Below are 14,490 nucleotides of genomic sequence, written 5' to 3'. Positions count from 1 at the left end.
GGTCATAATTTATTATCCAGATTAAATATTGCATGATGAGCTAACTTTAACTTCTCTAGGCATGAGGACTTAACAGACACCTCAGAATCCATTGTGTTGGTTGCACACCTGTTTGTATTGGACCCAGACCTGAAGTATAAGACCATCAAAGCTGTGCCTTCAAATGTGGCCAGGACACAGTTTTTCCTACTGTGAGAGTGGAAAAGTTAATACTTCTTTTTATTTTTTTTTTTTTTTTTCGAGACAGAGTTTCTCTGTGTAGCTTTCTTTTTATTTTTTATTATGTTTTGTTTTGCTTTTGTTTCTTTGTTTGTTTGTTTTGAGACAGGGTTTCTCTGTGTAGTTTTGGAGCCTGTCCTGGAACTCACTCTGTAGCCCAGGCTGGCCTCAAACTCACAGCTCTGCCTCCCGAGTGCTGGGATTAAAGGCATGCGCCACCACCACCTGGCCTTAATACTTCTTATTTTAAATACAAGTGAAACTGGAAATGGGCATCAATTTCTGGACTTGCAGTTCTGACTGATCATGAGTTCAGTCTGCCAATATAACAACTTCCATGGCCAGTGCTCTTCAGTATGCATAGCTACCCCTCTTCCCAGCCAGAAGTGACCCTCCCCCATGTGTCCAGCAGATACAGTGACTCAGCTCTCTGCCTTTAAAGGGAGATGCATGTGGTGTGAAGACCACAACTCAACCCCTGGGAACCTCTGATACCTGGAGAAGGGTCTGAGGCAGACACCCCTGCTCCATCGTCAAAGTGTGAGTGAGAGTACTCACAGGATCCATGCAGAAGCTAAGTAGGTCAAATGCAACCCATGTGTCAGAGGGCAGAGGTCATTGTGCTCTGGTTCCTCTCTCACTGTAGTGTGCTCAGCTGGCAACTCAGGCTGAGGCCAGAGAACAAACAGCCAGAGCTACAGAAAGCAAGCATTGTCTTGGACACTTCAATCTCAGCACTCAGAACATAGAGGCAGGAGGATCAGGAGCTCATGGCTAGCTGCAACTACATAGCAAGTTTGAGGCTAGGCTAGGCTACATGAAACTCTGTCTCAAAACAAAATAAATAGAGGCAGTGAGTGCTGTGCCCAAAAGAAAGTGTGCTACTGTCCATTTCCCCAAGAAGTCCAGTGTGGTTTTCTATGCCTTTCTAGACAAGAGAGATTAGAGAAGGTCTAGCCCCAGAAGCAGAGTGTTTCTGTCTGTTCTGCCATAAAGAGACTGAGAACCCAACAGCCTCCTTTATGGTACTGTTATTTCCTAAGTAGCCAAGGTGCCAGCAGAGCCCCAGAGTGAGGCATAGTTCTTATCACTGGCTGGGGTGATATGCAGCCATTGAAAGAGAAGTTACGGAGACTAGCACAGTAGATGGGCTGTAACAAAGGGTTAAGTTAAAAAAAAACAAAACTAGTCAGGCATTCGGTGGCCCACACCTGTAATCCCAGCACTCAGAGGCAGAGGCAGGCTGAACTCTGTGAGTTAGAGGCCAACCTGGTCTACAGTGAGTTCCAGGCCAGCCAGAGCTACACAGAGAAACCCTGTCTCGAACAAAACAAAACAAAAACTCAGATTTCAGTAAAGCATGTGAAAACATGAAGATGGCTAGAAAAGCCCCTATGGGTGTTACTGTGCTGGAGTTAAGAGGTAAAATAAGGAGGTTTTTCCTTTGTCCTCTGAATTTTGAGCAATTTTAGTATTTTTATAATTCCTGTAATTGAAAAGGAATGAAAGAGATCCCAGCTCATTTTGGTGTTCTCGGCAAGTGTGGCACCAGGAGTTTTAGGCAGAGGTGGCTGTGAGCTGATACCAAGTGTCATCCTGTTGGTCTGACAGGTATGTCAACAGAGACCCCTCCCACTCCAGGAGCACTTCCCTACACAGCAGGATCTAAGTGGCTGCCCCATCCTGAGACAGCAGCAGCCTTGTCTTAGTGAAACTAGAAGCAGAAGACACCTTACAACAGAAGGCTCAACGTCTCTGCTCCTGAGAGCTGTGCTGTAATCACCCTCTTACTGCTCTGGTCCATCTTCTCTGGTTCACTTTGAAACTGTGTGAATGTAGAGACACATTTACACATGCAGGGTTCCATTTCAATATTCAGAGCAAATGTAGAATCTCAGTAGCTCCCCCAGGCATGTGACCAGTGCCAAGAGGCCACATTTACCCCATTATGCTGCATGTTATTCCTATGGTGTGTAAAGGCAAGTTGGCTCAGGAAAGGCCCAATTAAAAACAAAACCTTCTAAAGTGTGTTCCCCGGACAGCAGTTCTGTCAGTTGTTAGAGTCACCCTCACTGAGCCCTTCTTCCATATAGGAGGTTGCAAGCTAGAATCGTGTCTCTGTGATAATGTGTTGAAACCACAGGCGGCTAGGACTGCAGCCCACATCAACTTTGGGCTTGAGGTCTGACTCTGGGGTGCCTGCCTTCTGCAGCATCTCAGGCCTCTGTTTTGCTTCATTTCCAAGTGGAGTTTAATGCTTCAAACTAACTTGAATGCTAGCTTTCCATGAGTAGTGTTTCCTCAGCTGATATTTTTACAGAGACAGCATGCAGCTGTGGCTTACCCCTTTCTATGAAAACTGGTGGTTTTCTTTGAATTTCCAAGGGTGACCTGTCTACCTGGTCCCTAATGCTCATGCCTTATGGGCTGCCACTCTCATTTGGTGCCATTTCCCCCCTTGCTCAGGGTAGGCATTTAGTTGCTATGGTAACAAAGGATGCAAGAGCAGACTTCTCAGTCCCAGCTCTGATATCAGTGAGTCCTTCACAGTCACCTGCGGTGAAAGTTCACCATGTAGCACAAATCATTCCTGTTTCATTGACAGATCTGTGTCAGTCAGTGTGTCACACTTCAGATGCACAGGTGGGAACTAGATGGCACTGCCAAGTGTGGATTCTGTTGACTCTGATGTCCAAGTCTGCCCACCGTGGCCTTCTCTCAAGTCAGCATCCATTCTGCCCTCTCCAGCTCAGTGCCACATGGACAGCCACCTGGCCACTAAACTCTAGGAACCCTAGGGAAGCACCCCAAATACAATTTTCTATGTATGCCACTCCCCTGTTTCAGTCCCACTAGTGGTCCCATCAGCTGTTACGTCCAGGCCTTGCCAGTCCCTCTGGTCTGCCCACTGTGAACTTGGTCTGCTCTGATTCCCTTCAGAGCCCGTTTCCCAACACTGTGTGCCTTCCTTACCAGCATCCTTTGTCATCCATAAAAACCGCCCTGAGGGCCCTTCCCCATACCAGACAAGGCACCTTACCTCTGTATCTCCATGACATCCTCTGTAGTTAGGACCCTCCCTCCTAACAATGTCACACTTGATCCCACTCATTTCCCGGTCCCTTGCCTTACTTGTCCTCTGGCAGAATCTGGGACAGCAAAGCCTGGAAACTGGAGTGAGGGACCTCCAGGCCGAACCTCTTGGAGGCAAATCACCCCTTGTCCTGCAGTTCAGCATGGGTGAAAATCTGACCACTGTCCTTGGCCTGTGCTTGGACCCCAGGCTCTGGCCCATGGCTGCTTGCTGTGGCTACCCACCAGCCTCAGCCCAGTTACAGATGGTTAGCTCGAGTCTGGGGTTGCTCAAGAACGCACAGCACTGTGTCAGGGCCCTCCCTATTCCCCTCAGTAGGGTGACTGCTTCCACTGCCAAGGGCAAGCAGTCAAGCCCAGGAGAGTGGGCCCTTCATCATTCCCACCTGTGCACACACACCCCCAGTTAGACACTGGAGTGAGAACTGGGAACAGGCAAGGGAAACACACATTCCAAAAACAACAAAAAGAGGTGTCGGGGTCCAGGGGTGAAGGCCTCTGGTCATTGAGATCTGGCTAACAATGACTTGTTTTTACACCCAACTCCTGTGCAGACAAACCCAGGCTTCCCTCTGTGAGCCCGCAGTTGACATGCTGCGTGGTGCTGCAGTCTCTCCCAGTCTCAGGCCTGTGCACTGCACTTCACATGTCCTCTGTGATTTGACTCTGCTGAAACTACAGGACATTTTTAGTAAGGTCTCAGCTCCTCAAGTATGCCACCGGCATCTTGAGGGTTTGTCAGTGACAGGCGGAAGCAGGTGGTGTAGACGGTGCAGGAGATCACTTATCAGAGTGGTCAGTGAACCCCGAAGCTTCAGGTCTGCAGGCCTCCCTAAGACCTTCTGGTCCATTCTAGCCCCAGGCCATGATGTCTGTGTCATGGCCAGGTGTCCACATTAAGGGCTCCTAGGGGAGTGTTTCTGTTTGTCCTTCACAGCCCTGTGTCCTTCGTAGATAGGACTGCTTGGTCACAGCATGGCCAACAAATGTCTCTGCATTGTTCTTCCACAAGATGATGTCACCAAGACTCTAGCACTGAAAGAGGGAGACAGAACTGAGAGTTCACTTCCCTATCAAAAACAAGCCATTTATACATTAATGGAATGATTAGTTTCCCAGTCAAAAATTCTTACATTTTAGAGCCACAATTTCAAATCAAGCCTAATGTGTCAAGTAACTGAAAGTGAAGGGTTTTTTTTTTAAAGAAATTATTAGCTATTTTTTTTCAATATAGGATTTATAGTCCCAATTAGTATCTTGTAATGATGTTTCCAGGATAAAATACCAGCAGCTCAACTTTTCTGGCCACAAATGTACAGCATATATCAGTTTATTTTTGGAGATCTGAAAAATTAGCTACTGTAAATAAAGTCCCCAGAAGACTTCTCCGGGAAGGAGAGGAACTTACAGTAATGTGGGTGACATGTTACTAATTAATAACGTGACCAGCCACTGCTTCAATTACAAGGACAGCAGATGAGGAGGCCTAGTGGGTTTGTGTGGCCTGGGGAAGCTGAGAGGAAGAGCCTGGGGCTGGGGCCTGCAGGCCTCTGTGTCACGTGCCCAGAGCTCTTGGGCTGGCAGATCCCATGAGCAGGACCATGTCTTCAGTGTACCTTTGGTTGCCATTATTGGAAACCAGCATCAAGACAACTGGAGAAGAAGGAAGAGCTGCCTGGAAGGGCCCTGAGTCTCGCAGGTCCCAAGGTCAGCAATGTGTAAACCAACTGGGAAGTCTCCCCTAGTGTAGCTGGAGAGTTTTCTCTCCGGTCCACCAAGCCCTGGCAGTCTGACAGCCCACTTATAAAATAAACACACAGACACTTATATTATTTAAACTGTTTGGCCTAATGGCTCAGGCTTCTAGCTATCTAGTTCTTACATCTTGAATTAATCCATTTCTATAAATCTATACCTTGCCACGTGGCTCGTGGCTTACCAGCATCTTCACATGCTGCTTGTCATGGCGGCGGCTGGCAGTGTCTCCCTCTGCCTTCCTGTTCTCTCAATTCTCCTGTTAGTTCCGCCTATACTTCCTGCCGGGCCACTGGCCAATCAGTGTTTTATTTATTGACCAGTCAGAGCAACACATTTGACATACAGACCATCCCACAGCACCCTAGGGCAGAGGCCAGGAACCCCAGAGTCTTCTCTTAGCCTGCCCTTCTGAAGGTCACACTTACTGGCATCTCTGGCTCCATTTAGAATTGGGGACCTGTCTGGCATGTGTGTGCCATCAAGTTCAGACAAGATTATAGACAGCAGGCAAAACAAGAACCAGCTCTGACAGTCATGTACAGTGGGGTGGCCACACAGGAGGAGCATCCAGGAGACACCAGAACTCTCCTGTGCAGGTCATGGTGAAGGATGTCTCGGGGCAGGGAAGAGCCCATACAGCATAGGCTGGGCATGGGGTGGCATGAGGCTGGACCGAGCAACAGCCAAGAAGTGAGGTCATTAACTAAAGGGGTTGGTTGGAAGGGGGTGGGAAGCATTTAAATCCAGGTGGATGGCGCTGTAAGGTTGGCTGTGTGTTGTCTGCAGAACAGCACTCCACCCCATTCTTGCATGGCCTTTAGGAGCAGTGTTCTTGCAGGATCGCCAGACCAAGCTGCCCCCTAGCAGGAGCCAGAGCTTGGGAAAGGCAGGCGGCTGCTGCTGCTGCTGCTCGTTCCTGTTAGCTTACTCAGCTTAAGCAGTCACTTGGCTTGTAGAGTAATTCGCTTGGGGTGAATTGGCCTTCTGCCTTCAAGATACCAGTGCTTTGGTACTGACCCTATAAAAGCAGTACTGTTAGGAAGGCCCTCCTGAGGTACACCCCTCAGCATTGTACAAAGGGGACCTGGACTGTGAGTCTTCATTGTCTGCCTTAGATGGATTTCATCCATTCTGTGATGAAAAACCCAGCCATCCTAGGGAACATTGCCGTCCAACCTCCACATGCTCTTGCTCATATCTGGACCAGGGAGGACACATGGGGTACCCCACCTTCCATGGTGACTCACCAGGACCCTCCCCTCTCTCCAGGTCACGCAGTATTTAAGCTCACGTATTTAAGCAGTCATGACTATAAGCACCTCTACTTCGAGTCTGATGCAGCCACAGTCAGTGAAATCGTGCTCAAGGTGAGTCCAGTGTGGCCTTTAACCCAGGGGTGGGAGGGTGGGGTTCCACCTGGGCTAGTCTCAGGCCAGGGCCACACCAGCCTTAGCCAAAGCCAGACTCTCCGGCTTCCTTCCAGCCCCCAGCGGCCTGGTTCTTCCCTAGGTTCTTTACCTTTCATGCACCACTTACTTTCCCAGCCACTGTCAGGAGCCCCTTGAGGCTCAGGAGCCGGCCGAGGAGACCATAGCTTTGAATCACTGAAGGTGATTTTTCCGACCTGTTGAGAGCAGGCCAACTGGAGCCAGCCTGGTAGGAGTCAGCTCATTCACCAGGCACCTCCCCTTTGCCAAGCTAGCACTTCAGCTGTCTCAGCAATGGCTACTCTGTCCCTAGGGAGCTGTGCCTCACCAGGGGAGACAGACCAAAGTAGACATTACAGTGCAAAACCCACAGTCACAGAGCCGCTATGTGGGTCTGTAAAGGGAAGCTGGCTGACATTGCCTGGGTGAACAGGCAGATTCACAGCAGCCTGGGAAGGGGCCAGGCAGCAAGCTGGGTTGCCAAGAGGCTACATCCACATCATGGGTCGTGTTGATTCAGGAGCTCTATCTAGGGCAGGACCTGGGGTTGGCCCCCTTCTCTGAAGCACCCTGTGCCACTCAGGCTTCTGATCTCTGTGGCATAAAGCCAACCAGAACGCCTCCTTTCCCCAGGTAAATCCTACACAGTTTAACAAGTAGAAGAAACAGAGCTGAGGAGCGAGAAGGAAGAGGCTTCCCTGCCCTGTGCTCGGTGGCCCTGACTAGTCACCTTATACCTCTGGCCTCGGTTCCCTACTTGTGAGGTGACCATCAGGGTATCTCCATTGCCCCCACCTGCAGGGACTGCTCAGGTGTCGGGTAAACCAGATGAGACTCATGGCCCCTCCGGCTCACTCTCATGAGAGCGGCAGGAGCTGAGCTCCCCTTCAGAGTCCCCACTGAATCTCGGCGAGTCTGAGGTGGGCCCGGGAAGCTGTCCCCATTGCCTGCATGAACAAAAAACCCAGAGGAAAGGGGCCTTTGCTAGGACAGTGACTCTGGTATGTCGGCAGAACCAGAGATTAACAGTAGATGTGGCCAGTTCTGAAGTGTGTGCTTGCTGTCCCCAAAATGCCCTGGCTTGACATGAATACCGCAGTTCAAAGACCTCACGGCCACCTGAGAAATGTGAAGGATAAAGCTTCTGGGAGGACAGTTGAGGACCAGACACAGTGTCATGAGCAGATGGGGGAGGTCGCAGGCCACGCTGACCAGAGCCCCCAGGGGACCAGAGTGACGATAGTGCCCACTCAGCAGACTCCCAGCAAGCCAAGAGTTACTTGGCAGGCCACCCCAAGACCGTCCAAGGAGCTTGTGCTAGGTGTTTTGGAAGTGGGTAAAAAAAATACCGCAGTCCCCCACTTCATCAAGGCCTGGACTTATTTTTATAGCAAGCATTAAAATATTCAAGTCTTGAGAAGGCTTCTAGTAAAATTATAATCCTGTGTTTGACATCAGAATACTTTTCACAAGAGCAGATTGATGATAGAAACACAGGTTTATGACCTGAGTATGAGACTGGAAGATCAAGTACAGAGAGATCATTTTACAGGACAGCGCGCTCCCTCAGTGCAGACGCCTCCCTGCAGAGCCCCCCAACCCCGGGCTGCCTCCTCCCCTGTAATGCCTGTGTGCGTCTCAGGATGTTTGTAGATAGCGCATCATCGCATACCTCAGAGGGCTTCATCCCAGAGCCTGACCGGCTCACAGCTATTGACCATGGTCCTGAGGGCTGAATCTCACTCTCCCTGCCCTGCTCTCAGAGGCTCAACTCCAGCTTTTCCGACATTCCCTCCACGTTCACATCCAGGGCTGTATGAGCTTTGTACCTGAGCTCGGTTACCAAGGCCCTGGCCGGCTCCAGAATTGACAGGAATGTTAAATCAGGGGCTCTTTAGGGTTCATCTCATACTCAGGTAACGTGTCAAGAGCTTAAATGAGAGTTTAAACCAAAATAAAGAGCCAAAGGCTAGTGCCAGTGTGGCCGTCATAGAGGCTTTCTGTAAGACGATGAAGGACCCCCCCCCCAGTAGAGGCTGAATACAGCTACACCTAGGGTGTCTCATGTGCCATATCTTATCTCACCCTCCCAACTTTCCTCACAGTGTAGACATCATTGTCCCCATTTAATAGATGAGTAGATAGAGGCCCAAAGTCTCAGAGCGTGGGCAGAGCCTCACTGGAGGCCTTTCTGCTCAGGGCTGCCCTCTACTCATCCTGATATGCTGGAGCCACACAGTGCTCAGTCCCTCATTCTGCCAGCCTCGAGATGAATCTCTGAGGAACCGTTGGGCTCTTCACACCGGGTTCTTCTGTGATCGAGTGACGGAGGCTGTGGCTTTATTGACCATGAAAACTCCCTGTATTTTTATGCCTTAAGCTGTAAAGTGCATCCAAAGTAAACCACTCCATAGTGCATAAAATCGGGCCCGTTTTAAGCCACAGCATATTAACCAGCTAATGGCAGACCAAAGGGCGTTTTTATCTTTTGATTATTACATTAATCTTGCATTAAAATTATCTATGTGATTATCACAAAGTACTGAAGATAATAAATTTAGGAAATAGTTGGCTTGTTAAGGACCATTTTAAAATGCTTTTGTCAAATTAAACGTGCCAACAATACACTGCAGACACTGGGTCCGCTGAGAGCAGACGGTATGAGCCAGAGATGGCATCTACCAAGTAGAGACTGCCTCCCGCCATCCCCCACCTTGTCACACTGTCCCACTGCCTCCCGCCATCCCCCACCTTGTCCCACCATCCCACTGCCTCCCGCCATCCCCCACCTTGTCCCACCGTCCCACTGCCTCCCGCCATCCCCCACCTTGTCCCACGTCTCAGATCACGCTCCCCAGCCTGCATCCTGATTTATGGCTCTCAGCTGGTAACTTGGCAAGGCTGTGGCCGAATAAGGCAGGCCTTCTGTACCTGTGTGCTAGCCTGTGCTTCCCACTGTCAATGACTAGCACAACAGGTTTGGGGGGACATTGTTAGGGACTCGCTTGGTCTGTGCAGCTGCCCTCCTCCAGCCCGAGATTCAGCTTTCGGGCCAGGCCTTTGAGAAGTATGAGAGTGAAACAATTTATGTTTTCACAAAAAGCCCAGGCAGAAGACAGAGAGCCATGAAGGAAACCATGTCTGAAGGGGCACAGGTGGCCCTGAGAAAACACACACTCCAAACGGAAGTCCACCCTGACTTCCTGACCTCAGCCCTCTGCAGCCTCTCAGCCTCCCTTTTCTTACTGGCTCTGGCTGGTGGGGTGCAGTGGACATTGGAGGGAGTCCCATGCCAGGCTGTCAGGAGGCTGAAGGGGAGCTTTGTTGTGATGTCACCCACCACATTTTTCAGATGTGGAGGCTGGGGGTGGAGGGGGGGCGGGTCATGTAACAACCAGGGCTTGTAGCGCTGGCTGGACAAAGCTGGGAATAGGGGGCGTTCTGGGAGGCAGCCCACACCAAGTGACTGAGCAGCCTGCACCGGCCTCCTTGTCCACTGTAAAGCAAGGGCCTCATGCTGGCCTGCCAGGCTGTGGTGGCAGAAGCAGCTAGTCCAGGGTCACCAGCCCAAAGCAGGTCCCTTCCACCCCGTGCTCTGGCCTGGTGAACAGCCAATGCTGCCAAGTGACAGCCATGTCCTCTTGCTCTCTAGGTCAACTACATCCTGGAGTCACGAGCGAGCACTGCCCGGGCTGACTATTTTGCTCAAAAACAAAGAAAACTGAACAGACGTACAAGCTTCAGCTTCCAGAAGGAGAAGAAATCAGGGCAGCAGTGACACTGGCCTCCAATCTGTCGCCACAGCCCAGCTTGTCTGCAGGGCCAGGTGCCCAGAGTCCACCTTCATCCTGCAGTGCCTGGGCTCCCAGGCATAGGGCTGCTGGGCTCTAGGGGGAGGGGGAGAGGTAGGGGTGCCCTACTCTGGAGTCCAGGGACATCGCCAATGGACTGGAACCTGGCAGTGGCTTTCAGCTGCAATGCCACAGAGCCAGACCACCTCCTGGAGGAGCCCCGCCGTGTGCACCGCCTGGCAGTGCCACCAGGATGTATATAGCCATGCCAGACATCTCCTTGCAACTTGACCACATTTCTTAAAGCAAACAAGGAACAAAAATGTACATTTCTTTTTTTCCTTTTAATAAACAGGTGTACTCCTTATCATGGTTGGTATGATGGACCATTTTTGGGGGGCAGAGGATTGACTGTATTATCTTCTTTTAAATCTGTTCCTGTATTGAACAGGCGGGTTGCAAAGGCTGTGGTTGGAGTTCTCAGAAGCAATGTTTAGGGTTTAGCCAGTAGTTAACTATGACATTTGTTTAAATGAGTTCATTTGCTTTGAGAATAGCATCTTACAGAAGTTAGGAATGAGGACCGTGCATGTGTGCGTGCGTGCCTATCATTTTCCCCTTCAAAGGCCTTCTCAACATGCCAGCGCCTGTGACCTGAGAGACAGGTGCTGGTAGGATAGTGTGACAGATAGTGTGTCTCCAGGTATTGAGTTCCTAGCCAGAGTGGTCTCTCATTTCCTCAAAACAAGTATAAGACGGTCAACCTGAATCCAGAAGAGTCTGCCTCCCTGGCTCTGAAGCCTGCTTCCTACCCTCTTCCCGGTGCCTGCTGAGGGAGTTGTGTCAAGGAAAGGGGAGTGGAGGGGAACCCATGTCCTTGCACCCAAAGTTCTGAGCAGAAAAGGCAAGGTACCCAGCACCCTGACACCACACCTCTGACTACACCAGATGCCTCTGCAGACCTCACCATGGTCCCTCCTGTGACAGCATCTTCTCATACTGTCCTGGGCCAGCGCCATGGGCCAATATCTCAAGCACCTATGTTTAAAACATTTTTTTAAATCATTGTGTTTAAGCATCTCCGAGTCAAGTGTGTTTCCTTGCAAAGGGGTCATCTGAATGAATGTCTCTCTCATTCTGATCTGTTCAGACAACAGGGGCACCCTTTTCTAATGTCTTCCATTCCTATCTCCCCAAAAAAGAAATATTATTTGTAGCTTGCTGTGTATTTGAATTTTTAGCAATTTTATATTTAGATATCTTTGAAATGTAAATGACTAATTTGGTCATTAAATCTTGTCATGTATTCAATATTAAAATACTAAAATAAAAGTCATAAATACCCTCTTGTATATTGCTTTGAATTCCTAAAGCCGTGAGTCCGCAGTGCTGAGATGGCCACGCCACGGTGGGTCTTCTGGGGTGATACACACTGGCAGTCGATTTCCCAGCCATGTTAAATGGTACAAAAGCCACATCTGGTCCCCCCTCTGCTCCAGGGACACTGGGATCGTGGGCTTTGCTCCCCACAACCGGTGGTGGTGCGTGGTCTCAGCTGGCCGGGGCCTCTGGGGCTTGAGTCTTCTGACGTCACGGTGCGGGTGCTACATTAGGTGAGCTGTGACCAGGGATCTTAGCTCCTCGGGGTCATTGTGAGCCAGCCTGCCAGTCACTGATGTTTAGTCTTGAAGATGCTTCGCTGGCCCTGATGGGGTCTGGCCCAGCCCCATCTCAAGGTAGTTCATCCTGTATAGCTGGTCTCTGAGCCTCTGCCGGCACCTCTGGCTGCGGTGCCGACAGGTCCCATGCTTTCTCTATTGGCCATTTGGTCATCCTAACTCCCTGTCACCTGCTGCCCGCTGTGGCCAGAAGTCCTCCAGCTCAGGGGCACGGTTCACACCCAGCAATGTGGCTGTGCTCTGTTGTGTCCCTTTTCCCAGCTGTGAGCTGGCAGCTGACCTACACATCTATGTCTTCGTGGAGTCCAAAGTGGGAGGTAGCCCACTGGCCATATCCCTGCCAGCTGCTTTTAGGGACTCCTATCTCCTCAGATCCACATGCAGGCATGCACACCGACACATAATTAAAAAATCTTTTTTAAAAAATTAAAAAGAGGAGGTCAAGATCATGACGGGAACCCACAGAGACAGCTGACCCGAGCTCATGGGACCTCACAGACTCTGGAGCTAGGGAGCCTGCATGGGACCCTAGGCCCTCTGCATGTGGGTGACAGTTGTGTAACTTGGTCTGTTTGCGGGGTCCCTAGCAGTGGGATCAGGACCTGTCTCTGGCTCATGAGCTGGCTTTTGGGAACCTATTTCCCATGCTGGGATGCCTCACCCAGCCATGATGCAGGGAGAGGAGCTTGGTCGTGCCTCAACTTGATATTGCCAAGCTTTGTCGACTCCCAGGGGAGGCCTGCCCCTTTCTGAATGGAGGAGGAGTGGGGGGGGGGAGTAAATGGGAGGTGGGGGGAGAAAAGGAGGGGAAACTGTGGTTGGTATGTAAAATCAATGAAAAAATTGAATATAAATAAATAAGAATGGGCCGGGCTCCTTGTGCTAACAGACTGCACCCAAACTTGAGTGTCCATCAAAGCTGTGTAATTCAGTCATGGGTCCAGCTTCCTGAGACTGTCACAGAGGCCAGGGCTGGGAAAGGAGGGCTGGAGGATAGGACACTGCCCACACCCACTCACATTCTTCCACCCAGGCTCACAAGATGACACACTCCAGGGAGCCTAGGAAGAAGGGCAGCCACCGAGGATGGACAGTCACACTTCCCCAGTGTCGGCCACCCCAGGAGCGCCTTGCCTACAACTGAACATCTTTTCATTCAGACTAGCAGCCTCTAACCTTCAAAGCCATTCAAAACAAGCAGAGCCATGCCGTCAGGATTTAGTGGTCCCCTGAAATAAATATGTGACTGTTCAGGTTAAACTCACCCACATAAGGGGCTGGAGAGATGGCTCAACAGTTAAGAGCACTGGCTGTTCTTCCAAAGGACCTGAGGTTCAATTCCAGCACCCACATGGTAACTCACAAGCGTCTGTAACTCCAGTTCCAGGGGATCTTGTGCCCTCTTCTGGCCTCCATAGGCACCAGGCACACGTGTGGTACACAGATATCCATGTAGACAAAACACTGTACTCATAAATAAAAGGGAAACATTTTTTTTTTAAACTTTAAAAACACCATTTTATTTATTTATGAAAACAAAAACTACTTTCAGATATTTTATGAAGTTAGTAGTATTTTTTTCATATTTTCCCTACAAAGTCATGCTGCTTTTGTTTTGTTTTATCTGTTATAAGACAACTCTTAACTGAATGACCGAAACCAGCGAGGAACGCTCCGGAGGCTGCTGAGTGCGGGGCACCAGCTCAGTTTACACAATTTTTTCTTTATTGATTGATGTTACTCTCACTTGATGTGGTAAACTTTTTAAAGGCAAGAAAGACAGTTTAATATTTGTAAACTTGTTTTTCTTCACTACTTGTAGGACATTATCATCCTTTGTTCTGTAAATGGATTTCATGCATTTCTGCTTAACCAGTAGCTTTTATGATACTCGAACCTTTTCAGAAAATGATTATTTACTTTCCTACACAGTTTGAGGGCTGTTGACATGTATAAAACTTTGAGCCCAAATAAGTGCACTGTGTCTTTGCAATGCCATATAAGGGAGACTTGATCAATGTGAGAGCACTACCCATTCAAAACTTTAAGCTAAGGTAATTTTATATTATGTAAAAGTTCTCCAAAGTACCTTGAACAGGAATATTAACATAAATGTAAATTTGCTTTGCTTGAAAAAAAGGGGGGGGGGGGCGATGCCCAGCTGAGGATTTGGGTGGCTGGAGCAGGAAAAGCGCCATGAGTTCAAGGCCCTGCCGGGGCTATAGAGTGAGACTCAGAAAGGGGGCAGGGAGAAAGGTACCAAAGCACCAGGGCTGACTCCTCTCTCCCCAGGCTTTCCACTCGCAGACTCTCCCATTTATGGCCACCAGGATAGGCACCTTCAGGATGGACCTGGGCATGGCCTTGGACCAGCCAGGTATGGAACCCTCCTCTCCTTAAAACTCACTTACGTGAACAAAGACGCCAGAAACTGAGCTCGGGCCACTCCCCTGTGTTGTCTCCAGTGGACTAACTTCTGACACAGCCATCTCTTGTGAAGGCTGACCTTCCTTGAACTCAGGC

The 14,490-nt window shown here is 49.8% G+C and overlaps 1 protein-coding gene across 7 annotated transcripts in view; it reads left to right on the top strand.

Moving 5' to 3' along the window:
- Mapkap1 (MAPK associated protein 1) overlaps window positions 1-10,655 on the top strand; it is a 213,128-nt gene extending 202,473 nt beyond the window's left edge. For 6 of the 7 annotated variants that reach the window (XM_037204517.1, XM_028886059.2, XM_028886060.2 and 3 more), the window contains 2 exons: window positions 6,340-6,437; window positions 10,150-10,655. In XM_037204517.1, coding sequence (XP_037060412.1) covers window positions 6,340-6,437; window positions 10,150-10,275 — 224 coding nt within the window. In that variant the 3' untranslated portion in view covers window positions 10,276-10,655. The remainder of the gene's footprint in view (window positions 1-6,339; window positions 6,438-10,149) is intronic. The other variant, XM_028886062.2, reaches the window with a different exon arrangement.
- Window positions 10,656-14,490: the final 3,835 nt, after the last annotated feature.

This window comes from Peromyscus leucopus, chromosome 4, assembly GCF_004664715.2.
Source record: "Peromyscus leucopus breed LL Stock chromosome 4, UCI_PerLeu_2.1, whole genome shotgun sequence".
Classification (NCBI taxonomy): domain Eukaryota; kingdom Metazoa; phylum Chordata; class Mammalia; order Rodentia; family Cricetidae; genus Peromyscus; species Peromyscus leucopus.
Note: the sequence above shows the minus strand (reverse complement) of the source record. Positions and strands in the feature narration are given on the sequence as shown.